Consider the following 26,483-nt stretch of genomic DNA (forward strand, 5'->3'; position numbering starts at 1 on the left):
TTCCTTTAGAAATATCGCAACTATAAGAGATGTATTCTATCAGTTAGAGAAGTGCCTACACAAAGCTCTCAAATCTGCCTGGACATTAGAGCACCCCAGAAACTCCTCAAAACTGCAGGTGTCTTTCCTGATGAGCAGATGAGCAGGTCTCAAACATTTTGCTCTCAGAATCCCTTTACTTTCTTATAAATTAATTGAGGACCCCAAAAAGCTTTATTTTAATATGACTTATTGAAGTGTGAATAAATTAAAGTAATTAATTAAAATGTACTTATTACATTAGAAATTAAAACTAAGAAATTTTAAAATATTTACTAGTCATTTAAAATAACAATGACGCATCATTACATATCCACAGAAATAATCTTATAATAAAAAAATAACAGTGCTTTTCAAACTGAGAAAGTTGCTGAAAAGGTTGGCACTATTTTACAAATTTGTGAACCTCCTGAATTTTTGGCTTTCTGGGAAACAGCTGGATTTTCTGCTCCTCCAGGCAATCTGTCAGTCCCTGGTCAGCAAACTGCATCTTGCGAGCCACATGGCCCCTTGAGTGTGGCTCTTCCACAAAATACCATGGCTTGGGTGAGTCTATTTGAAGAAGTGGCGTTAGAAGAAGTTTAAGTAAAAAAAAAAAATTGGCTCTCAAAAGAAATTTCAATTGTTGTACTGTTGATATTTGGCTCTGTTGACTAATGAGTTTGCCGACTACTGTTAGTCCATCACAAGTCGGATAGCCTCTAGAGACCTCCTCTGTACATTCCTGAGAGGATGAAAGAGTAAAAAGCAAACTAATTTGTTATGAAATCAGTTTGCATTTTGAAGATCTCCTGAATCAGTCTTTGGGACCTCTGGGTTCCTCCAGAACACACTTTGAGAAACAAGGTTCCCTAGATTTCATAGTCTGAAATGCGGCTGGGCCATGAGATTCAGAGCCAAGGTTGGAGGACCAGGAGATGATACCCATCTGAAGCCCTGAAATATCAAGTATTATACAAATATAGAAAAACTAGAAAGATGTCCAGGAACTCACTCTATTTAGGACCATGAGACAGAATCAAAATTAGATTAAATAGCAATTGTGGGTAAAGATGAATGAGAAAAATGTCAGAAAATACCAAAAATGTGATTTCTTTACTTTTTGCTATAGAGTTCACAACACTGAGTGCACATCGATATAGGCCCCTTTGCCCCATTTTCAAATCATTTTTTACTTTTCAGTTACAGCTGACATACATTATTATATTATCCTCAGGTATACAGCCCAGCGACGGAACATTATATAACTTACTAAGTGATCAACTCAAAAAGGATCTCACCCAACTGATACCATACATAGTTATTACAACATTATTGACTATATTCCCCATGCTGTGTCTATTTTGTAACAACCAATTTGTGCTTCTTAATGTTTTCACCTATCCCTCAACCCCCTCCCATCTGACACCTGTCAAAATGTTCTCTGTAACCATGAGTCTGTTTCTGTTTGGCTTGTTCATTTACTTTGTTTTTTAAATTCAATTGTTGATAGGTATGTATTTATTGCCATTTTATTGTTCATAATTTTTATTAAAAAACACCATTTTTAAAACATCAGAAAGTGTGGTTTAAAATACAGCTATCTTGGGCCTGCCTTTAAAAGATTCTGAATTAGAATGGGATAGAGGCTAGGCCAATGGTCTACAAAGTGCGGCTTATGAGCAACTTCAGCTCTTTGGCCCCTGGAGTGTGGCTCTTCCACAAAATACCACGTGCAGGTGCATACATACAGTGTGATTGAAACTTCGTGGTCCATGCGCAGAAGTCAGTTTTCAGCTCTCAAAAGAAATTTCTGTCATTGTACTGTTATATTTGGCTCTGTTGACTAATGTGTTTGCCAACCACTGGACTAGACAAAGGTATTTCTAACCAGCACCACTGGTGGTTCTGCTATAGGAAATATATAAATGTGTATTATATAGTTTATACATAATGAAAAGTCTAGTCAATTATATTAAAACAGCATTCATTTTTATTCTTATTCCCAAACAAAAATCTTTTCTTAGGATTCTGCCCATATCTGAAAGATACCTAGCTTTTTAAAAATCATGTACCCATAATCTAAGTATTACAGGCACAATACCTACATTTTGAACACAGGAATATGGGTTTTTCATACATTTTATTTCTGTAAGACCTAACTAAATTAAAGGGATAGGAAATGCCACTGCTATTCATAGACAAATAATGGATTCCTTGTTTACATAATAAACTTTTAAAAGCCTGTGCTCCTAATGGAAACTCATTGTTACTGAATAAAAATCCTCTTAGGGAGGAAAAAAGTACCTTCATATATAATCTACAGTGGGGATGCAAATTGTAGAGAAACAGACTCCAAGGATTTGCATTTAATAAAATCTCAAGCAAGTCATTTCAGAAGCATCACTACCATGTACAGAGGCCATTTCCTTCAGGATCAGACTGACTCTGTAGGAGGCCAGGACCTTTACCTAGGAGAGCACGCTGCTCACTCCCCAGAAACCCTGCATCCCGGCCAGAAGGAAATTCACCAGAACCATCAAGAATGGAAGGTGGTGAGTCAGCGTTGATTTTTACATTTTATATAAAGCTCTTAATAAACCTTATGTTTATTTTGTCATCATAAATGAAGCTAAGAACCAGAAGCAATATCTTTAGCCCTGACTGGAACATATACAAATATGAAAAACATACACCAGACACCAAGAATTTAGAACTCTTGATAACATTTTCATAATTCTAGTCACATATAATTCTTAATTGTTAGATTTCCTTTGGCTGCATAGAGTTTAGGTTGGCATTTATTCTGAAAGATCAACTCCGTTGAACATTATTTTTATGAAATGAGGACTTGGATATGAAAGCATTCTTTTTCAGTCTAGTGAAATTTTATGTTAAATGTAACGATTTCCAGTAAGCCCTTTGCTATACTTAAAGTGCAAGAGAAAGAGCCACATACAGAACTTGAAATATCGTTTACTCATGCATCTTGCTTTGGTTCTTAAACTAAGAATGAAGGTCATCCCACATGCACGTAAGGGAGAACCTGAGCCGTTATTTCATGAATTCAAACTTTATACAGATCTTTCTCAGCTTGTACACCCTGAAGACACAGATGCTAGTGTCAGCACCGAGGAAAACCCAACCAAATTTGAGATGAAAAAGTGAGCATTTTAAATGTCAGTAATGACAAGAACTATTTCAAATATGCCTTGGGTAGTACCTTGGAATAAAAACTAATATTATTTTAAGGCACCACATTCTTCAAAGTCTGATCTCAAAAGATAAAGAGATAGCCAGAGCCACACAAGCTCCTAAGACCTGCAGCATGGAACTGGTAATTGGCAGAATTGCTAAGCTTCTGGATCCAGCTATGAGGCTCTAAAGGTGCGGAGGGAGGCTGTTGGGGTATTGGAAGGGGCTGTGGATGGATGCCTTCTACATGGGCTAGACAAACTGACAAAATCCTAGCAGGTTAACTAATCCAAATTAACTTCCTTAAAAGTTTTGGTCTTTATTTCAAAAGCAGTATATATTATTTTCTGCTCAATAATTAATATTTGGAACATTTCTAGCCACAACTGGTTTGGCTCAGTGGATAGAACGTCAGCCTGCAGACTGAAAGGTCCCAGGTTCGATTCTGGTCAAGGGCGTGTACCTTGGTTGTGGGCACATCCCCAGTGTGTGTGTGTGGGGGGGGGGGGGGTGTAGGAGGCAGCTGATCGATGTTTCTCTCTCATCCATGTTTTTGACTCTCTATCCCCCTCTCCCTTCCTCTTTGTAAAAAAAATAAATAAATAAAATATATTTTTTAAATATTTGGAATATTTCTAGAGAAGTTGCTGTATGTGTCTTTCCTTGTGTCCTTTTGGACGCTCCCCATAATAACACTAAAATGATACCATTTCCCAGATCAGATGTGGAAGCACAGACACTGAGACTGGTGAAGGTAGACCTAGCACTATTCTTCCTGGGTGGCATCTGCCTCCCTGTGAGGGGTCTGCCCCTCAGCAAGGCAGGCAGAGCTGGGCTAGTGGCCTGAGAGAGCCCCACAGTGCCAGGGCTGCTCCTGAGCCAGGTGGTGCACCAGACACACTGCATTGCCACTGGACTGAACGGACCTCCTTCTGGGCACTTTCCTGACAGACAGAAAAATAAAGCCAACATGGGTGCTGTTCACCAGTAACTCATCACTTAGGATTTTTATGCTGCTGTCTTGAGTGAGAGAGTGCCTATATTCCATATCTTGAGAGCCTACTGTGCAGAGATAATTTATCTATTATCTTTTTTTTTAATCCTCACCTGAGGATATTTTTATTGATTTTAGAGAGAAAGAAAGGGAGAGAGAGAGAAACATTGATGTGAGAGAGAAACATTGGTTGCCTTCCATATACACCCCAACCTGGATGGAATCCAAACCTCAGTTTATGCCCTGACCAGAAATCAAGCCCACCACCTTTTCTGTGAATGGGGTGATACTCCATGCAGCTGAGCCACCTGGCCAAGGATCATCTATTATCTTATTCTGGCATTGTCTAATGATGTAACTCAAAATATAAGTTATTATTTTCTAAAGTTATGAGATCAGTTTTTGTTTCATTCTTTTTCTGTTTTGAAATATCTCTTTATTCTTTTCCCATGTAACAAGCACCTACTTAGATACTCTAAAATTTTGAAAGAAAGAAAATATATTCCAGAGAATGTCATAAAAAAAATAGAAAAATAAGGATGTACTTCAAATACCATAAATGCATTCAATATTTAGTAACAAAAAATGGTTTAGGAATCACATACATTTAAAATATTAAACTTCAAAATATATGAATTTTATTTGATTGCTGTTTCACATCAATGTTTCAAATTTTTTTAATTAACTTTAATTTAAAAAATAATATTAAGTTAACCACACCATTATATTTACTGTGGGCCAAATTATTCAGCAAAATAAATGGGAATAAGGAGAGGACGTGACTTAGACAATTGGGAGCATATACATATCACAATATCATAGTACATTTTTCCCCAAAAAAATTCTAAAGAACAAATAGACTCTTATTGATAAATTTGTGTTGTTTTTTTTTTTACCTCCGGAAACTTGTCTTTGTTTTCTCAACAACTGATCTGAATGCAAGCTTGTGCCTAGAGTATTTGAATAACAACTCAAGTGTCTCCAGGTTTATACAGGTGTGTAGTCTTTAAATAGACACAAAACACAAGGAAAATTCTGTTTGGGAGTAGGAATACTGGTAACATTTTTAAATTCTAAATATCACTGAGCTCCAAAAACGGAGGGCAAGGTAGTTAAGCCACTTTGAGAATTCTCAAAAACATGAAGACTATTCCAGATGATAGTTGAAAGAATTTGTACTAGGTCCCATTGCTTAGTTAAACTCTATTTTAATTCACCTTAGGTGCTGTGGAAAATGTTGGCATTTGCTTTTTGTATCACTGCCTCAGAACGTGATGACTTATCCCCACTGGCACTGTTTTTCTCACAGCCAGAGAAAGGGTTTCGTTGCCACTTCTTACAAAACTGCTCCCCTGTGAGCTCAAAAAGATCTGCACCTTTGCAAACCTGGGGTCTTTCTGGGCCTTCATTTTTCTTAGTTTCTCTAAAGCACTTTATTTACTCCACCAGTTTTTATTGAGCTCCTATTAGTTATTTCTCTTTCCCTACAGGCCTCTTTCTTTCATTTATCTGATTCTATCTTGATGGTACATTACTTACGTTTCTGATCTCCCCCAGATCCCCTGCCTTCCCCTGAGAACCAGAACTGTAGCTTTCCCCATACTCATTGATTGGATTTCTATTCCTCTGTTGCTACAAAGTCTTCCTTGGAGAACTTCATTTTCATAGCTTTCATTACCATACGTTTAATGGTGTTTCTTAGATGTACAGTTCCAATCCTTGTCAAAGTTCCTGTCCTATATATTTATTTTATTTTATTAAGCCACCACAATTACGCCAGTTCTTCACCCTTTCTGCACAGGCCTTGCTCCTTCCTGCCTCTGCTTTTGCTCATGCCATTCCTGGTGTCTAAAACATTCTTCCTCCTCTTATCCCATCAACATCCTTCTAAATCCAACCCAAGTCCCACCCCTTCCCACAAAACGTCTGTCAACAATCCAGAGTGTACTCTTCCCCTACCTTTCACGTGTGAATGTCTTTATTTCTCTCACTAAAATAGGATCTCTTTGAGGACATCTGTTCTATGTTCTAAACTTATTTTGCATCCCCTGTGGCATATAGCCCCGTGCAACAAGTTGGTGCCAACTGGTACGTCAGACTGATTGTTTTATGATAAAACTTCAGAAGTGTTGATCTGGTTGTTTACCATCCCATGAACTTTATCCCTCTATTCATTGTTATGTGGCTATTTGTTAAACTTATTGAGAATAGGTGTAATCCCCCTAGGCTTTTTGGCATACACATAAAGCATAAGTAGATCATTCAGATTGGAATCAGCAATTAAAAAGCCTTCAGAAAAAAGTGAAGCGAAGACAAACACACAAAGGATCCAGCCTGGACCTCTTCAGCTTCCACTTCCTTCTCTCAGACCTTATCCACACCTGCCATCAACCAGTCAGGTGTTCTCCTTTATGCTTAGCCAGGATGCCTCCATTAGAGTTGGCCCCCACCTCCGCAGGAACCTTATCCAAAGTCCTTATTCTTATGTATGCCTGTGGTTCTCATCAGAATCACCAGGAGGACTCATTAAAAAATGGATTTCTGGGCCCCCGTGGCTAGAGTTTCTGATTTGATTCATCTAGAAGAGAGCCTGAGAACCTGCACGCTGTCCCAGCTTCTGGCTGTGCCCTTGCTGCTGGTGCGGCAATCACAATAAGGTGACCAGACATCCCGCTTTTGGTGGGACAGTCCCGATTTTTAACCATTTGTCCCACGTCCCATGGTGTTTTAAAAAAAGTCCCAATTTTAAAAATCTAACACCAACACTTGGAGGATCGCTCGGGTATATTCTCACATATGCTTGTCTATCTGGCTTTGATCCCTGCCTGCTTGAGACATTTAGTACTTGAATTGTTTTTTTACACTAGGCAGCTTCCAGGGGCACTAAAGTAGAGGTGCCTTGGTCATTGAGCCCCTCCCCCTTTCTTTACTCCAGTCTCAGAGGCTGTGAACCAACTTGTGCCCTTGACCTCAATTTCTTGCTTCTTTTTCAAAACGTTCTTCCATCATTTTCTCCCTCTTTTCCTAAACCTTTAGTCCTTTCCTCTGTCCTACTTTAATATCCTCTAATCTCTGCCACCCATCTATAATAATAAAAGTGTAATATGCTAATTAGACTGAATGTCCTGGATGACCTTCCGGAAGAAGCCAAGGACCTGGGTGCCAGAGGGAAGCCAGTACTGGCAGCTGGGGGAAAGAAGGCTTAGTCTTGCATGAATTTTGTGCATCAGGCCTCTATTAAGTACCTAAATGGATATAAAAACATAAACAAAGGTCTCCTTGATTCTAGTTTTCTCCAGTTATCATCCAATCTCTTGCTTCCCTTTCTCATTAAAACTTCAAGAAGTCATCTCCCTCCCTGTCTCCACCTCTTCCCTTGACATTATTATCTATAAGGAGGAGAGTATTGAAGATGAGATCAGAGGTATCATGGAACAAAGTTCTAGCTACCCTACTCTCCCAAAATTGCCATTGGGGAAGTCTAACACCAACCACTGCATTGAAAATATGCTTTGCTGTCTCCATCTTCCTGGATCACTCCAATGCATCTCATACCTTTTCCTTCTTACTTAAAATCTCCTCCCCTAAATTCTGTGGTTCCTTATTCCCTTAGTTTGACCTGGTTCTTCTCCAAAGATTTCTTCTTTATTGAGTTTTCTCCTCCTCTAATAACCCTTCAAATGAGATGTTCCACTGGACCATCTTTAAGCATTTATTTATTATTTATTTATTTTAGGCATTAGCAGTGCTGCCTGCACTAGATGTTCATTGGACAGTAGCACAACCCCAAGAAAAGGATGGTTCCATCTTTAACCATTTAGTCCAGTGTTTTAGGAATTGGTGTTACAGGAGTTCCCAGGATATTGATCCTCTCAGCCCTCAGCAACAGCCTGGCCTGTTTATTCCCATATGCCAGACCCATATTGTTATGTGTGCCATCATGTGATTCTACCTTTTAAACACTCTCCCCAAGAGATTTCATCTTCTTTCCTGGTTTCATTACCATCAACATCATGATCGCTCTGTGCCTTCTGTTCCTAGACCAATCCTGTGATGGCAACTTGAGAATCGCCCTTGGATCTTCCCTCTCCTTTCCCTCCCACATACAAATCATTGCCAAATATGTCTGCTGCTTGCCCTCCTATCTACCGCTGCTCAGACCGCATTACCTCTTGCCCGAATTATTCTAGAAACCCACTGCCTGGTTTCCCTGAGGTTTTGTGATTCTTAAGTCCATTCACACAGCTGACAGAAAAGTCCATCTAAAATGCAAAACTAACCACAATACACCCATGCTTAAAAGCCTGCAATGGCTCCGTCTCAAATAGGATGAAGCCCAAACTCCTTCACACAGAAGAAACTTCATGACTGAGCCCTACTCATTAGTTCCCCAGGTTCAGTTCTTGCCATATCCTCCCTCACACACTTCTGTGTTCTTGCCTCCAGATTATTGCCCATGCTGTCTCTATGCCTGAATGTTCTTGCTCCTTTTGCCATCACCACATACCCCTTACCTCAGCTCAAGTGTCACCTTGCTTTCCCTAACACCCTCACAAACTCACAAGGAAATGACACATTCTGTGTTTTTTTCTGAATATCTTAGGCATATTTTTCTTTTTATACTTACCATATTTACATTATAATTACTTTTTTAGTATTTTTCTCCTCCCACTTGATAGCATGTTCTTTTCTATCCCCTGTTCTGAAATGTCTGACATGGAAAATATTCAATGAATAATTGATGATGAGTAAATACAGCCATCACATATATCTCTAGGAACAACACTTAGAACAACCTTTGGAAAAAATCATAAGGTCATTAAGCTTTAAATTTGAGGCTGATTTAAAAGATGTACTTTATGCCTCTTTAATTAAAAGATATATAGTCTCATCCATGCTATTGCAAATAGTAAGGGTTTTTTTGTTTTGTTTTGTTTTGTTTTGTTTTTACCACAGTGTAGAATTCCATTGTGCAGATGTACCACAGTTTTCTAATCCACTCATCTGCTGTTGGGCACTTAGGCTGTTTCCAAATCTTAGCTAGTGTAAATTGTGCTGCTCTGAACATAAGGATGCATATATCCTTTTTGTTTGGTGTTTCTATTTTCCTGGGATATGTTCCAAGAAGTGGGATCACTGGATCAAATGGGAGTTTCATTTTTAATTTTTTGTGGAAACGCCATACTGTTCTCCACAGTGGCTGCACCAGTCTGCATTCCTACCAACAGGGCACGAGGGTTCCTTTTTTCCCACATTCTCTCCAGCATTTGTCATTTGTTGATTTGTTGATGATAGCCATCCTGGCAGGTGTGAAATGGTACCTCATTGTTTTGATTTGCATCTCTAAGATGAATAGTGACTTTGAGCATGTTTTCATATGTCTTTTAGCCTTCCGTATGTCCTGTTTCGAAAAGGGTCTATTTAGATCCTTTGCCATATTTTGATTGGATTGATTATCTTCCTTTTATTAAGTTGTATGAGTTCTCCATAAATTTTGGAGATTAAACCCTTATCAGAAGTAACATTGACAAATATGTTCTCCCATGTACTGGGCTTTCTTGTTGTTTTGTTGATGTTTTCTTTTGCTATGAAAAAGCTTTTCATTATAATGTAGTTCCATTTGTTTATTTTCTCCATTTCCAAGAGCATGGATGGAACTGAGCATTAGGCTAAGCAAAATTAACCAGTAAGAGAAAGATAAATATCACATGATCTCACTCATTTATGGAATATAATGAACAACATAAACTGATGAACAGAAATAGAACCAGAGACCTAGAAGCATCAAACAGACTGTACTACCTATGAGGGATGGTGAGGAGTAAGGGGATAAGAGAATAAGAGATCAACCAAAGGACTTTTATGCATGCATATGAGCATAACCAATGGACAGAGACAATAGGCAGGGGTGAGGGCTTATGCTTGGGAGATGGGGTGGCAGGAGAGAGGTCAAGGGGGGGAAAAGAAGACTCATGTAATACTTTAAACAATAAAGAATTAAAAAAAAAGATATATAGTCCAACTCCTGTCAAAATTAGACCCAAGGGACCTTTTAAATAACTTTGTTTTGCTGAGACCAGATTGTGTGTGCTTTTATTTACATTAAACAATATATTGTCTTGGAACCTATATATTATTTCTTCTTCATGAGGCCAAGAGATGGTGATTTTCCCAAGTCAGTGACTAGTATGTGGTTGTATAGCACTGACTCATAGGCCAGCAGCCTTTGTACCAATGCATCATTCTGCCCCTGGTTTGGGTTTGGTTTCCTCCTTCCTTCACTTCATCTTTTTTGCGATGAGGTTTTACTTATTAGTCAAATATATGCTAGATTATTTACAAGTACAACCAGATTGGAGAATATTTCTGGTTATATATCTAATACATATATATGTTAGTATGTACTGCTATATACACTGATGCTGAATTCTAAGCCGGCTAAAATTGCTGATAATCCAGCAACAGCTCAATGAAACAAAACCATCCAACCTTCTACAGAACAATTTCAGAGTTAAAAAATGTCTTATAATTCCTCTAGTTAACCTCCATGTAAGAGCTTAAATACTTCTATAATCATCCAAGCAAAAAGTTCTCCAGTCTTTGTTTGATGACCCTTAGTAATTAGGAAGTCACTGTCCCCAAAAGCAATGTTCCCAATTTCAGAACCTTGGAGGAATATTTTCTCTAAACCTGTTATCTCTCTGTCATTTCATCAGGGTAAAATGGCAAATTTTCTGGTTGTTAGAGCTACAATCTGACCTCAGTCTAGATCTTAGCCACTAATTCTGCTGATTAGTAGCTATGAGACCTTGGCAAATCACTTAGCCCCAGACCACAGCTTCTTCATCTGTAAAATGGATCAAATGAAATAATACATGCACATTGTCCAGCACCATTCTAGTTGATAAGGACATGTGGTAAATGCTCAATAAATATTTTTAAATGAATGAACACTTCCCTGAGCCCTAGCCCAGTTTCAAAGCAACAACTCCTGATGATGTATAACTATATTTTCAAAAATAAAAGATACATAAATTAGTATAGAGAACAGAAACAAATGACTTCTCATTAATAACATAATCTCCCTGCCCTAGCCTGGTGTTTCTCTGTAGCTGGAGCATAGGTCTGCTCATCAGATGATCACTGTTTTGATTCCCAGTCAAGGGTTGCAGTCTCTGATCAGTGTGTGTAGGAGGCAACCAATTGATGTGGCTTTCTCTCTTCTCTCTCCCTTCCACTCTCTCTTAAAATCAATGGGAATATCCTGAGGTGAGGATTAACAACAACAGAAAAAGAACATAATCTTCCTGAAACAGTCCAATTGATCTGATAACCCACAGCAAGTAGGAATGTGAGCCAGCAGGAATGTTTTCCCTCTGTAATCTTAATCATGCAAATCCAACTTTGCACCTCGTAGTTGTATCTAACCCTTGATCTTGCTATTAAAGCATAAATTTTAAGTGTTCCTTAAGTAGATCTTGGCAAACCAGAGTACAAATAAGGAGACACTTTGAAGAGTTGTTGTGTAGAAATTGGAATAGTGTTTCTTCCACTTAATCAGAGCTTGGCTGGGTTTCCATTCAGGGCCAGGAGATGGGACTAGATGACCCCTGTGAAACCACTTCAAATTCAATTCTATCACTCTAACAAGAAAACAGCATTACAATCATCAGGTCTGAATACATCTCTCTAGTTGTTAACCTGATTACTCCACCCACATTTGATTGTTACTATTCCATTTGCTTAAGTCTCAGGAGACTACAGTAAACGAGTGTATCAAGGCGTGAGAGTGAAGCACACAGTCAAAGATCTGCTGGCAGAAAAACGATCCAAGCAGACAAGTAACTCAAGATTCAGTGTAAGTCTCATACATTCTGAAGTCTTTTTTTGGGGGGTGGGGGTAAGTCTTATAATATTAAGATTAGTTGTCTCCCCTCTTCCTTTATTTACACAGCAACCTCTCACCTCTTGAGTCTGATATTTTCTATTGAAAATATTTCCTTCTACTGGCACTTACAGTATAATTACTATTATTAACACCATGGCACATCTGTCAAGCTATTTCAAGAGCTCTGCTCACTGTTTGGCTGACTACTGCAGCTGGCGGCTGTGAGAGGAAACTGTGCTCTGCCTTTTCAACCCCCTGCCCACTTTGTCATGAATCAACAAAAGTTTAGTTGGTGAAAATAAGCACATGTTATTCTAAGCCAGATAGAGACAACTTAGAAGAATCCCCTCTGTAACATGCAAAGTCAGATTTTTAAATCCTAGTGGGACTTAGCCATAAGAAAAGATGAAATACTGCTGTTTGCAACAACAGAGATGCATCTTGAGAATATCATGTTAATAGAAATAAGTCAAACAGAAAAAGTCAAGAACCGTATGATTTCATACATATGTGGGATATAACACTGAAAGCAACAAGTCAACAAACAAACAAAAACTCATAAACACAGACAACAGTATGGTAGTAACCAGAGAGAATGGGGGTGAAGAGTAATAAAAGATAAAGGGGATCAAACAGATGCCAACTAAAGAGTTCTGAGGTTGGATCACTATAATATGTAAATAATGTATTATAGAATTGTACATTAAAACCTATATAAGTTTATTAACCAAGTCACCCCAATACATTTAATAAAAAATTTAAAGAAAAATCCTAGTAGGAGACATCTTAGGTCTAACACCCTTAACTGCCAACTGTGTCTCCATAAATAGCTATGCTCTGTGCCTAAAATGTTTAAGTAGTGGCACTAATTCTTAAAAAAAAAAAAAAAAAAAGATTCAAGAATAGAAAAGTATTTGGCTATCAAGACAGTATATAATCATTATCTATTAGGTAAAATACAACAACATAAATATCAAGATCTGTCAAGAATTGCTGTGTACAGGACACAGAGTAGATGACCAGGAATAACTGAGCAAGCATGGACAGCACCTCACTCAGGGACTAGCACACAGTGGGCACTGGTCTCCCAGGTGTCTTCTCTGAATGTCAGCACCATGCCCAACACTGCTCCAAAATCAAATCTCTAGGACATGTCTTAAATGAGCAACCCCAGATTATATTTCCTTCCATCCACATTTTCTGCCTCCCTTTCTTTTAAACCATCTCCTCTCTTCTAGTTCAACAAATGGAGCTTAGATGACAAAGAGAAATCGAAATAATTGTCTATTTATTTGCTCCTAGTGCAGTGTTTCTCATAGCGCCTGCTTAGAATCATCTGGGGTGTGTGGGGCATGTGTTAAAACTACCTATACCTATCTAGAGGAGAGAGAGAGAGAGAGAGAGAGAGAGAGAGAGAGAGAGAGAGAGAGAGAGAGAGAGAATTCAGCATCTATTTAAATGAACCACAGCTTCATGGAAGTACTGTAAATTGTTTGGCTACAACTCTAGCTAAAATTGTGCAACATGATAAAAGTTATGGGCAACCTGTCAATTGGGAAGATACAGATCACAGTGAAGATAACACCATAGTCAAGGAGCAGATATTGTATCTTCCCAGTGTGAGTGAGGAGGAAACTCACTCCTTGGCATTGTCATCAAACTATAATAATAAAAGCATAATATGCTAATTAGACTGGACAGCTGAACAACCTTCCAGACATCATTCCTAATGTTTTTCCGGATAAAGCCACAGGGGCTGAGGCAGAGGCCGTTAGGGGTGACCAGGCAGGTAGGCAAGTGGTTAGGGGCGATTAGGTAGGCAGGCAAAATGGTTAGGGGTGATAAGGCAGGCAGGCAAAGTGGTTAGGAGTGATCAGGCAGGGTGATCAGGAAGGCAGGCAGAGGCAGTTAGGGGTGATCAGGCAGGTAGAGGGGTTAGGGGCAATCAGGCAGGCAGGCAGAGGAAATTAGGGGCAATCAGGTAGGCAGGTAAGCAGTTAGGTGCAATCAATCAGGCAGGCAGGCAAGCAGTTAGAGGTGATAAGGCAGGCAGGCAGGTGAGCAGTTAGGAGCCAGGAATCCTGAATTGCAAGAGGGTACAGGCCTGGCTGAGGGACCCCTCCCACCCTCTGTGCACAAATTTTGTGCACTGGGCCTCTAGTATTATAACAAACAAAAGGCCCTGTACCCAACAGAGTTACATAAAAAGACCAAATGGTAATATATTTTTTCTTTTAAAAATGTCTAACATGACTTCTTGTTCAATATCTGTGACTATCAAATAGTGTTTTCTTTATTTGCTGATGTTACTTTTTTAAGAGCTATAACAATATAAAAATAACTAATAATAAGCTATATTATTTTATGAGAATAAAGATTCCTGGTCCTTTTACCATGTTATTAACATAGAGTTATTTGGCTGGAGCCAAGGAATATCATTGTTAACAAGTTCCTTGGGTGTATCTTTACACATCAGACCTTGAGAACTTTACCATGGAGCAAAGAGCAAGCAGTGAAGCCTCTCACACCACAGCCATAGTTCTTATCTTTACCCGGATAAGAACTTGTTGAACTACTACTATTGGCCCAGTGACATTGAAAATGTTATAGTGAAAGTGGCTACAAAAAAATTCATAATCCATGGTCTGTGTCATTAAACACCAAATAACCTGATGGAAAAGAAAAATACCCACTTAAAAATATACTAGACAATATAACCAAGCACTGGACTGAATGCTAAATACAAAAGACCAGGCAGCATGGCCATGTGATATAAAGACTATAACACCGTTTTTATAAGGTCTTTTTAAAGTACATTTCCTTATGTGTTATCTCATTTGATAGATACATTAATTCTGTGATATTGAGATTTACATGGTTTCCCAATTTCGAGATTAAAAAGTTGAGAATAAAGGAAGGGAATTTATTATTTTTATGTTTCAGTTAACAAGTGGCTGGTTTTCTGATTTCTAGTTCCAAATTCCTTTTAAGGGAAAGATCGATGTGGAGAATAGAAAAATCTCTGACTCATGCTACCTTTGTCTATTTCAGCTGCTATAACAAGATACCACAAATGGGGTAGCTTAAACACCAAACATTTCTCACAGTTTGAAGGCTGCAAGTCTAAGATCATGGTCTCATTTTGGTGAAGGCCCTCTTCTGGGGAGTAGATGCCTCTCTGTATTCTCACATGGGGCCTGAGAATCTCTTGGGTCTCTTATAAGGGCTTTACTCCCATCCTGAGGGCTGTTTTCATGATCTAATCACCCCAAAGCTCCCACCTCATAATATCATCTTATTGGGCACTAGGATTTCAACATATGAATTTGGGGAGGACATAAACTTTCAAGTCATAACACATGCAAACAAAGGTAATGGAAACTCAAGAAAATATATTTATGTACAAAGAACTTCTAGGACTAGAAAAGTGCAAACCAGCTCTGACTATGCACTTATTCTTAGGCATAATTGAGAGGCTCTATGAACTCAACCTTAACCTCATTTATATAAATTCCCCAATGTTTCAATGCTAGTATCTTATTCTTATCTTCACTTCAATGGTCTTTTAAATTTGGGTAGTTAAATGCATATAAACTTGAAATGTGGTTATTTGCAGTTTAGGTGTCTTCATGTATTGATTTCATTGTCTACCTGCTCATTTTTCATCTTCTCCACCACTGTTCTAGATCATCTGCATATATCCCAAAAAGGATGTTGTATTCACTAATAATCCATTCTTGATTACCTGTTTCTGTTCTTGTTGCAAATAAAACTCAAGAGCAGGAATCATGGAGAATCATATCACTGGCAGGTATTTGGGGGCTCTGATTGCATAGGTAATACTAAGACTACCTCCTGCTTCTCTTACCAATGCACTAGGTGACATGGAGTCATCCTTTGAATTGTTTCAGATAAGGAAGCCACCCTTACACAAGTTCAAAATTGGCTACTGGCAAGATAGATTATAACCAGTCAAAGGCTTAACTTAAGGAGATGGGAGGTCCCATCATACATATTATATTAGGCCAGAGATGGTCCCCAAAATATCCCATGTCATATCCCTGTCACCTCATGGAGCAAAATAAGTAATTAATAATCTTGAAATGTGAAACCCTGGATTACCAGGTGGGCCCTAAACACGATCACGTGTACCCTTGTAAGAATGAGTTTGAGAGACTCACACACACATGAAGGAGGAGACACACAACAGAGACTGAGGGGATGTGATGACAAAGTTAGAGGTTGGAGTCATGCAGCCACAAGTCAAGGAATGCAGACAGCCATCAAACCTGGACGATTCTCCCCTAGAGCCCTACAGAGAGGACAGCGCTGCTGACATTTCATTTGGACTTCTGTCCTCCAGAACTGTGGAAGAATAGATTTCAGTCTTTTTAAACCACCCAGTTTGTGGTAAATTTTTTAAGCCAGTGGTCTGAGGAAGCTAATACACATTTATTATGGAACTGTGTCCCCTAATAAATATCCTTTAGAAGTTCCTACTTAATGTCCAAATTGCTGCTCTGGTCTTCGGGCCAACACTTTGACAAGTTTACGCAGGTTATATTGATCCGGCTTTATCACAATTTCCCTAAGAGCATCTGTTTGTGATACCATGAAGTGTTTTTTACATCTTTGCAGGAGAAATCAAAACGAGAAAATTCCCTTCCATAAAAAACAAAAACAAAAAAAAACACCACTTTCACCAAAGACTGTACTTAAAACCACTGCCGTACACTGCAGCCACAGTCATGTGGTTTCACACTGTTACCGAGGATACTTGCTTTTAAATAATGGCTCTCTCTTTCTCTCTCCAAGTTTTCTGTTATTCCATACTACACTGGTAACCTTCTACCAGAATATTTAAGATATGAGCCATTCACCAACATGTAGTACCAAAAAGTATATATATTAGAATTTTGATGTAGGTTCAGGTGACATTTTCTTTTCGATTAAAAACTATTTTCATTGAGATCCATAAAGGCTAATTATTGAGAGATTTTAAAAATGTCTCAAAATTCAGTGAACTCTCAGTTATTTATAGTAAAGGGGGGAAAGGGATAACAAGAAAAAGAAGCACTAAGCCTAATCATCACCACTTTTCATTTTGGTTTGAAATTCAGTGAGCAACTTCCAGGCTATTGTGCTTTCTAATCAAGTTTTTCATGAAGTATCAAAAGACTCATTTAAAATCATTGAATTTATAACAGCTGGCATGAGGTGAAACTTTAAAGTTGCTGATCAGAAAGTTAAAATCAGTTTGAAATTAAAATTATGTCATGGAAAGGGGAAATACAATGCAGCTGGGAGAGATTAAAATGTGCCTAGAGCCCAGGTAGCATGTAGCAAGCTCAGTGGTTAGAGCTTTGGCCCATGCACTGGAAGACCTTGAGTTCGATTCCTGGTTGAGGCCATGTACTTGGGTTGCTGGTTCAATCCCTGGCCCTGGCCCTAGTCGGGGCATATGCAAGATGCAACCAATCTATGTATCTTTCTCATTTTGATGTTTCTCTCTCTCTCTCTCTCTCTCTCTCTCTCTCTCTCTCTCTCTCTCTCTCTCTCCCTCTCACCCCCTTCCACTCTCTCTCTAAAAAAAAAAAAAAATCAATGGAAAAAATATCCTCAAGTGAGGTTTAACAAAAAATAAATGAGCCTAAGAATCATGAGCTGATGCTCAATTTTTATTTATTTATTTATTTTTGTTTGTTATGGACACACTAATAGCTCTTTCTCTGCTCATTTACCAGAATGTTATAGTGAGGAACAATAAGGAAATAGCTATGAAAGTTATTTTAACTTAATATTCTACATAAACATAAGAAAAAAAATAAGTGAAGATTTCTAGTTGTTTTGGAAGGTCTGAACTGAGGAAAATATTGAAAAAATATATCCCAAGTGGAAAATATATTTTTTTTATAATTCAAGGTTATATTCTATCAACCTTGAATTATACATATTATATATTTACATGCCAAATTTTAACTATCGCCACTTGACATGATTCTTTTATACCAGTCTCAAGTGGACATGATTCTTTTATACCAGTCTCAAGTGTTTACTTTCCAAATACCAATTACTAATAATTATTTCCTTTTTCTATAGTTTCCCAAATCCTTACATTTATATGAACAGCTAAAATCTCCCCATCAAGAACATATAAGATCAGGCCAAATTGTTGGCTGGACACTTTGATTAAAATTTTTCCTATTTTTGGAAGGAAATCAATGCACACCCAGAAATGCATATTGGTGGGGAAATTTGGAGAAACAGACGGCAAATGGGTGTCATATACTGCATTTATGGCATAGAGCAATCGAAAGTGTTTGCTCTTGTTGAGAAGTGGATAAACTCTAACGGTGGAACAGATGTGCATTGCCTAGCTCCATGCCTAATAACTGTCTGTCTTTCTATCAGGGCTGCTAATATAGGTTTGTTTAATTTAATATCCAGCTGCTGTTTTATGGCACCAATCACAAGCACACTTCAATCACCACCGAGTGTAAACATTGTGATGTGCGTATCTGTGATTTGCATTTGGACTTCTTGAGAAATGTAAAAAATAAAAAAAATAAAAATACACAATTGGGAACTGTATATTGCAGCATCCCAAAGTTTCTTTGATTTCCCTAAAGCTTTGGAAAATGCACCCAAGATGTGAGAAATTACCCCTTCCTCAATCAATTTGAACCATTCCTCTGGCTATGGTGGTCTCAGGCAACTTTTCTCTTCTCTCTGAACTTCTCTCTAAAAGTTGACAGTTGCATCTCTCCCATTTCAGTATTCAATTTTTTAAATATATTTTATTGATTTTTACAGAAAAGAAGGGAGAAGGATAGTGAGTTAGAAACATCTATGAGAGAAATGTTGATCAGCTCTCTCCTGCACACTCCCTACTAGGTTTGTGCCCGCAACCAAGGTTACATGGCCTTGACCGGAATCAAACCTGGGAGCCTTGAGTCTGAAGGCCAATGCTCTATCCACTGAGTCAAACCAGTTAGGGCACAGTATTCAATTTTAATATTCAAACTTTTAAGACCTAGTCCCATTTCTTTATCTTCTTTATTGTTGTTATTCATGTTTCAAATGTTTCCATTTCACTGTTTAGGATTTTATTTATTTACTTATTTATTTTAAAAAATTTTAAAGTATATTTTATTGTTGTTGTTTTTTTACAGAGAGGAAGGGAGAGAGATAGAAAGCTAGAAACATTGATGAGAGAGAAACATCGACCAGCTGCCTCTTGCCGGGGATATGCCCACAACCAATGTACATGCCCTTGACCAGAATCGAACCTGGGACCTTTCAGTCCGCAGACCGACGCTCTACCACTGAGCCAAACCGGTTTCGGTGCTGTTTAGGATTTTAAATAGAGCTGAGTTTCTGAGAACTAGCTCATAGCCAAGTTGAAGCATCTTTGAGATGATACTTGAGATCACTATTTTGTCTGGGACCCTACAGTACTCAAGGTGCCTGAAGTTCTCCATCTATGACATAAACAGCATTGTTGGGGGAAGATTTTGGGCTCAGGATCCAGATGATCTGAATTCAAATCCCAAATCTGCCATTTGCCAACTGCACAGTGACTTGATCTTGCTGTTGAAGGAAGGCAATATCTGCCTTGAAAGGTTATTATAAGAGTTATATTTAATTTTTGTTAAGGGCTTGGCACATGGTATGTGTTCAATCAACCCTTTTGCTATTAATTACTGCAAAGAACCTAGAATTCAAAGTGATGCAAGATTGAAGAAATGTACAGTCCAGCTGTGGGAGAAGGAATTATACATGAAAAAGACTTCTCAGAGGAATATGGACCTTCACTTAGGCTTTGAAAGAAAAAGATAGTTCAAGTGAGCAGTAAGGAGGGATGAAGTCCAAACAGAACACAGGGTGGTTTAGAGGGAGAGGCGGCACTCTGTCTGCGATATGAGGTGGGTTGACCAATTTGGTCTGCAGGATGAACTGAAAGAGAAGGTTGAAGACCTGACCTGGTACAAGACCCTTCCAAATTGAGTGCTAGTCTTGCCTGCTAATGTCTCCCATAGACTCCAGCATATCTATCTGCTAAAAGACTTACTACATTGCATTATAACCATTTGTTTAAACCCCTCCCTCCAACTGGCTAATGTCTTTCTATTTCTACTTGTTCCTTTTGGAGTCTCCAGCCAAGAGGAATAGCAGTGTGATAGAATGGTGAAGAGCTTATATTTAGGAGTCATACAGATTGTACTAATAATGTGTGAAAGTGGTCTAACTTCTCTGGGCCTCAGTTTCCTCCTGTGTCAATGGGGATGGTGATACCACCATAAAGTTGCCATGGAAATGAAATTAGATAATGCATACAAAGCTCCTGGTATAGCTGGTACATGGCATGTTGTAAGTGCTCAATAAATGGCCACTTTCATGGTATTTACAGTCCCTTGAACATGGTAGCACTTGATAATATCACAGGGAAAGTCTGTGGCATATAGGTAGATATCCACAAGACTGTGGCCAGCTCTGAACAGCAGTCTTTGCAGTTAGATACTCCTGTTTCCATTACTATAGATTCTAACATAATATAATATGTCAAGCCATTAGAAAGGCCACTAGATGACTTTTTAGGTTGGAAAAATAGATTCACCGTGAGGAATGTAACAGTAGAAGCCACAGTTAGCAACTTTATTTTGTATTCTGACTCAGCAATTTCACCTTTGTCCATTCTGAAAGACAAGTGGCTAGAGCCAATCTCTCACTTGGTGCATTTCATTAATATACTGTAAATCCAACTGCTCTCATTCTGCAGTTGTCAATATCCAAAGACTTAACCAGTCTTGGATAACAAACAAAGTATTGTATTTCTCAATTATGGTGTTTTCATGAAACTCCAACCTTAAATGGCAGAAGAAAAAAATAAAAGTCTTAACATTTTGATCAGGATTTGCTACCAATTTGTTGACTTAAATAATGTTATTTTTTGAACCTACATTTCCTCAATGACAAAAGATTGTATAATCTTATGAGAGGTATAGATGGAGTGGGACTGGTACTTACAGCGTTTCCCCTTCTCCCCACTGGGTACAGCTCTTTCTCATCCTGACTTGATAGTTTCCCCAACCTCAGAACATATTCCATCCACTGGCACCTCTTCCCCCAATCTCCAAGTCTAAGCTGAACTCTCTTATTCTTCTAAGAAAACTAATCCTGGATTCCCTTCCATCACTTCAATTCTCTCTGAGCTACAAAGAACATCAATATTAACAGCTATCACTTACTGCTGGGTTCCTAATCGGGACTTCACAAATAGTTTAATTTATGCAGTTCTAAATACATCTCATTTATTAACAAGGAGCACAACAGTCTTGAGAGGGCGACACTCCTGTTTTCCGATGTGGAAACGAAGCCTCTTTATAGAGCAGCGAAGCTTAGATTTGGACCCAAGGCAGGACTGGCTTTGGAATAACCACTTTGCTTAGCCCCCCTGCTCAATGCTCACCTGATTCTTCACATTCCATACCTGATGGCTGCAATCATGACTCTGGTTTCCTCTCCACCTCATGTCTGTCTCCCTGCCCGCCCTATCGTGATTCTGCAGGCTGCTCAGATGATGCCACACCCAGCTCAAATCAGAACCAAAGTCTTTCTTTCCTATGATACTCAGACATCTATATGCAAGTTCAAGTTGTAGTTCTCTCTAGAACTATTCTCCAGTGCCATCCAGAACCTGCTTTCAGAATATAGTTCCTCTCTGTCATTCCCCACCACTGCTGGGCCCCTAATCTCTTGGGCTCTCCATGGCACCCGGCCTTCTCTATAAAAAAGGAAAACCTACCACACTGACCTTCTAGAAGACTCTTTGCTGTCCTCCTAGAGTTCTCCAGGGCCTACCTCACTCAACCCATTTGGCGCTGACCTTTTCTGCTTTGCCTTTTAATGAGGGGAGATTGATTTTCTTAATATTTTCAAGCTGATTTGGGAGACTGGTATCCCATGGCTCACTCCTGGGACTGGGTACAGAATGCCACTTCTCCCATTGAAAAGGCCGAAAGCACATCCCTCTGAGGGCTGGAAGAGATCCCTGAGCCCAATAAAGCAGAGAGCGATAGCTTTTACCTGCTGTCTCTGGTGATCCACCTCTTAGATGCTCTCCCAACCTCTGTGGTATGCAGCATTCTCTCATAGTTTTTTACACTAACTCAACATATGCATATTCTTAATAAATGCAATAGCCAGGAAGGAAATCGGAGGGTAATACCTTTATGCTCTTCCCTTCTTATGAAAGTATGAGAAAAGATGAGGAGATGGGGACCACCAATGGACTCCATTCTTAAGCGCAAAGCCAACATTTTGTATTCCATACAAAAGACATATGAAAGCCTACATGTATACTAATATCAAAATTTAATTCTAATCAAGATATACCCTCTGAACCCTTCTAAAACTTGGACAATGTATATAGTGTGCTAGTCTAATGGTGGTGCTAAACAACAAGAAAAAGGCTGAAAGAAGCAGAAGAAATAAACTGATGTAAATAAACTAACTGATTATCCACAGCCTTAAATGTAGGGAGTTGTCCATACATAAATTTAAGGGAGAAATCACAACCATTGCAGACATCCCTGTACTAAGAACAGAGCACACACATGTTATAGTCAATTTCTGCTTAGCAGGCATTCCAAGCTCTGAGGACATGTGAGTACAAAAAATGTCTGTACCACTGCTATCGCAATAAATATTCATGCTCTCCTCTGATTTCTTAAAATTTACCATAAAAGCCAGTTCTCATCTCTTTAAGACTCATAAATTGAACCCATGCTACAATGTGTTCCCACTTTGGTGAGATTTTCATGCTTACCTGGGAGCAGCAAATGGCCCAGCATGCCTTGCTTTGCTGGGTATTATATTTTTTACATGATTTTTCTTTTTCTTATTTTTAGCAGTACCTCCAATCTTTGTGTTTAGTTACTAAATCTCTTAGAGAAATGATGCTTTTTCACTAATAAGCCCATCTCATTTGCCCTTCCTGCTTTTTTTTTTTTTCTGAATTGCCAGAGGAGAGATCCATTTATCTGTAACATTTGCAAAGCTATTGATAAAGGGAATCAATGTTTACCCTGGTACACATTCCCATAGCACAGTGTTTTGCATATTGCTTGTTAACATTGCCAACTTACTCCTTCATGAACCTAGAAAGAACCTAAAACACACACGCACACACAAAAAAATTCTGAGTAGGCAATGCCTTATAAACTCAAAATGCCAATGTTTGAATGCAGAGGTACACATTATATCTGCGCTATTCATTTGAATGGCTGCTTTATCCAAGGCTTTCAGAGTGACCCATTGTCTGACTTTAATTAGCCCACTATCCTGCCTTATTTAGAGAACTAAACCACATTTCCAGGGCTCCCTGTGTTCTGTACCCAACCACCTGCTCCTTCACAATTGCAGAAATTTTTTTAAATAATAATAAAGGTGAACCTTTTGCAAGCAACTTATTTTTTCAGCTGCTCTATTGGTTCTGTCATTTTTTTTTAATGTCATGAAATTAAAAATATTTCCTGGTGGTGAATTCTTTTGCACAGCTCTCAAAAAGAGCCGGGTTTTGCAGCACAAGAGCCACGGCAAGTCTGAGGGCGGGGCTGCAGCCTGCAGATTCAGTTCTGGCCAAAGTGTACAGGACCACCTGCCAATGTGCATCCCTGCAGTTCTTGTTCTAACCTAGCTACAGAAATGCAAAAAGCATCCAAAGGCACATGAAGGCCCAGGGATAATAAAAAATGTGATTCTTTTTGTAACTTAGGCAACAGAAATCACTTCCTCACAGAGACAGTCTGGGCATAATTTTGTGCCAAGCAGGAGAGTTTTAACAGCAAAATTTCAAGTAGTTGTCAGAGATTTGGAATTCTGTAACAGCTTTAGCTTTCCAAAGGCTATAAAATAGTTCATGTACCAGAAATTTCAGACATTTGGAATCATTGTTTTATTAGGAAATTGTGATTTCTGATAAAGATACAAAACCTAAATTGTATTTTTTTAGCTTTTATTTGCTAGTTGTTTTAATTACAAAAGTGACGCATGGTAAAATTTCAAACAGTAAAAAGTATAAAGTAAACAGGAGAAGTATACCAACTCATCCCCTTCTACTTCCCAGGGCTCACCACTCTGAGTTTCATGTACAATCTTCCAGAATTTTGTTATGTTATCTATAATAATAAAAGAGTAATATGCTAATTAGGGCGATGTCCTTCCGGACAACCTTCCGGATGGCCTTCCAGACAAAGCTGGGGCTGTGAGGGGAGCCCGGGTCCTGGGTGCCAGAGGGAAGGCCTACTCTTGCACAAATATTGTGCATTGGGCCTTTAGCTGTATTATAATGAAATTAAGTTGCTGCACCACAAGTTAATGAAGATTGAAATCTATGTTAGATATTTACATGCACTGTTACGAAAGGCATACACTGGTGTTTTCACAATAAATTCCTTTCCCCTAGAGAAAATTTAAATGTCTTTTAGTCTTCATTTTACCTCTATACATTTAAAGCCTTAAGCAAATCACTTAAAACTCACCCCCAAACCATCCCTGACTTATCATTTTCAGCACCTGTTTAAATTGCTTAGAATGCCACTATCACCATGTCCACATTGCTAAAAACTTGTCAGGGACATTCCCTGCTACCAGACAAAGACCAAGTTCCTTGGTGTGGTTCAAAGGTTCTTTCTGGCTTAGTTTCTCCACCACGATAGCTTCTCCTCAGCTTTTCTGTCTGCACACTTCCTGCACACATTCGAGCATCGCTCTGGTCCCCAGCTATAACACCACTTATTCTATCTGCTTATTCTTTTCCTTTCATCCTTCAAAACTAGACTCAAATATCATCTACAATTTGATGTGTTCCGTTACTTTCCCTCAAGATAGCAGCCCACCTCTCTCCCTCCCTTTGTTCTTACCTCCACCAACTTCTCACCCCTATCTACACTAAGTCATGGTTATAATCAATCTAGATTGAAATCTATCCTGTGTCACTTACTAGCTTTGTGACCTTGGACAAGTTTGTTATACCTGGTACTACTTATTAGTTTTCCAATACATAATCTAGAGATGACAACTTACAACAATATATTTCATTGGTTAATGGTACAGATTTGATGAGCTCATGCATGTAAATCATCTAGGGGAGTGCAAAGCATGTAAAGCACACAGATGTTAGTTGTTACTAAAAAAGGGTGAAACAACACACATTAATACATGTAAAAGTGTTTGACTCAGAGTCTAGCATGAAGTATTCATGAAATACTAGTCCTTTCGACCCTCGTTTTTATTTACATATACTTATGTAACTGTGCTCCTTATGACATGGCATGCTCTCTAAGAACAGGATCCACATCTACTCCCCCCTGTACTCCTGGAAATCACCATGATCCTGTTACATTATAGGCACACAATACACTTCTATTTAATCAATTCAGTGGAACTTCTGCTCCTGACAAGTCAACTTGCTTATAATCTCTTAAAGAAAAAGAGGTGGGTGTGCTTTCCCAGCTGTGTGCTCGGTTCACAAAATCCCTTGTGGCTGGGATCCCTTTCTCCTTTCTGCATCCTCCCTCTCATCTTTCAGTGTCCAAATCCTCAGCAAGTTGATTTCTCCCCCTTTTGACTTCTGCAGTATGTAGAGCATGATCATGCACCTGACCCATGATCTACCATTTCCTGGGTATGTCTGTATCCATTACCTGAGAACCCACTGGAACCTTCGTAATTGATAATAATTGTTCTGGTTTCTCACATTTCTGTGGGTGTGCTGGAAGTTTCTCTGCCAGTTTCCCCAGGCCTCACTCATGCAGCTGTGTTTAGCTAAAGTCCAACATAGCTCCTTCACCTGTGTGGCAAATGCTAGCTGTCAGCAGGAGGGCCTGGATTCACTTCCATGCTGTCACTCAACATCCAGGAGGCTCGAGTGACTTTCTTAAGAGGAAGTTGGAAGGCAGTACTTGAAGCAAACAAAGGTAGCCTGGGCCAGTGTGGCTTAGTGCCTACAACGTTGGCCAGTGCACCAAAGGGTCTCAGGTTTGATTCAATTCCTAAGGTAGGCCATATACCTAGGGTACCTGGTTTGCAGGTTCAATCCCCAGCCTTGGTCTGGGTGCATGAGGGATGTAACCAATCGGTGTGTCTTTCTCATCTCTCTCTCTCTCTCTCTCTCTCTCTCTCTCTCTCTCTCTCTCTCTCTCTCTCTCTCTCTCTCTCTCTCTCCTTCTCCCTTCCTCCCTTCTACTCTCTCTAAAAATCAATGGAAAAATATCAAGTGAAAATTAATTAATTAATTAATTAATTGATTAAAAGCAAGCAAAGATGAAAGCTGCAAATCCTCTTGAAGCCTAGATTCTCAATCTCATCCAACATCACCTCTGTCAC

General features: G+C 38.9%; 1 protein-coding gene and 1 non-coding gene across 2 annotated transcripts in view; one reads left to right on the forward strand and one right to left on the reverse strand.

Annotated features, from left to right (window-relative positions):
* The first annotated feature begins 2,454 nt into the window (after positions 1–2,454).
* Positions 2,455–26,483, forward strand: part of CUNH11orf53 (chromosome unknown C11orf53 homolog) — a 36,542-nt gene continuing 12,513 nt past the window's right edge. The window contains exons 1-2 of the mRNA XM_036427074.2: positions 2,455–2,573; positions 11,956–12,065. Of these exons, the coding sequence (XP_036282967.1) occupies positions 2,564–2,573; positions 11,956–12,065 (120 nt within the window). The 5' untranslated portion in view covers positions 2,455–2,563. The remainder of the gene's footprint in view (positions 2,574–11,955; positions 12,066–26,483) is intronic.
* On the reverse strand, positions 7,834–8,009 carry LOC118713856. Its single transcript, XR_004986416.1, has one exon. It is a non-coding gene; the product is annotated as a U4atac minor spliceosomal RNA (small nuclear RNA).

This window comes from Pipistrellus kuhlii, unplaced genomic scaffold, assembly GCF_014108245.1.
Source record: "Pipistrellus kuhlii isolate mPipKuh1 unplaced genomic scaffold, mPipKuh1.p scaffold_m20_p_9, whole genome shotgun sequence".
Classification (NCBI taxonomy): domain Eukaryota; kingdom Metazoa; phylum Chordata; class Mammalia; order Chiroptera; family Vespertilionidae; genus Pipistrellus; species Pipistrellus kuhlii.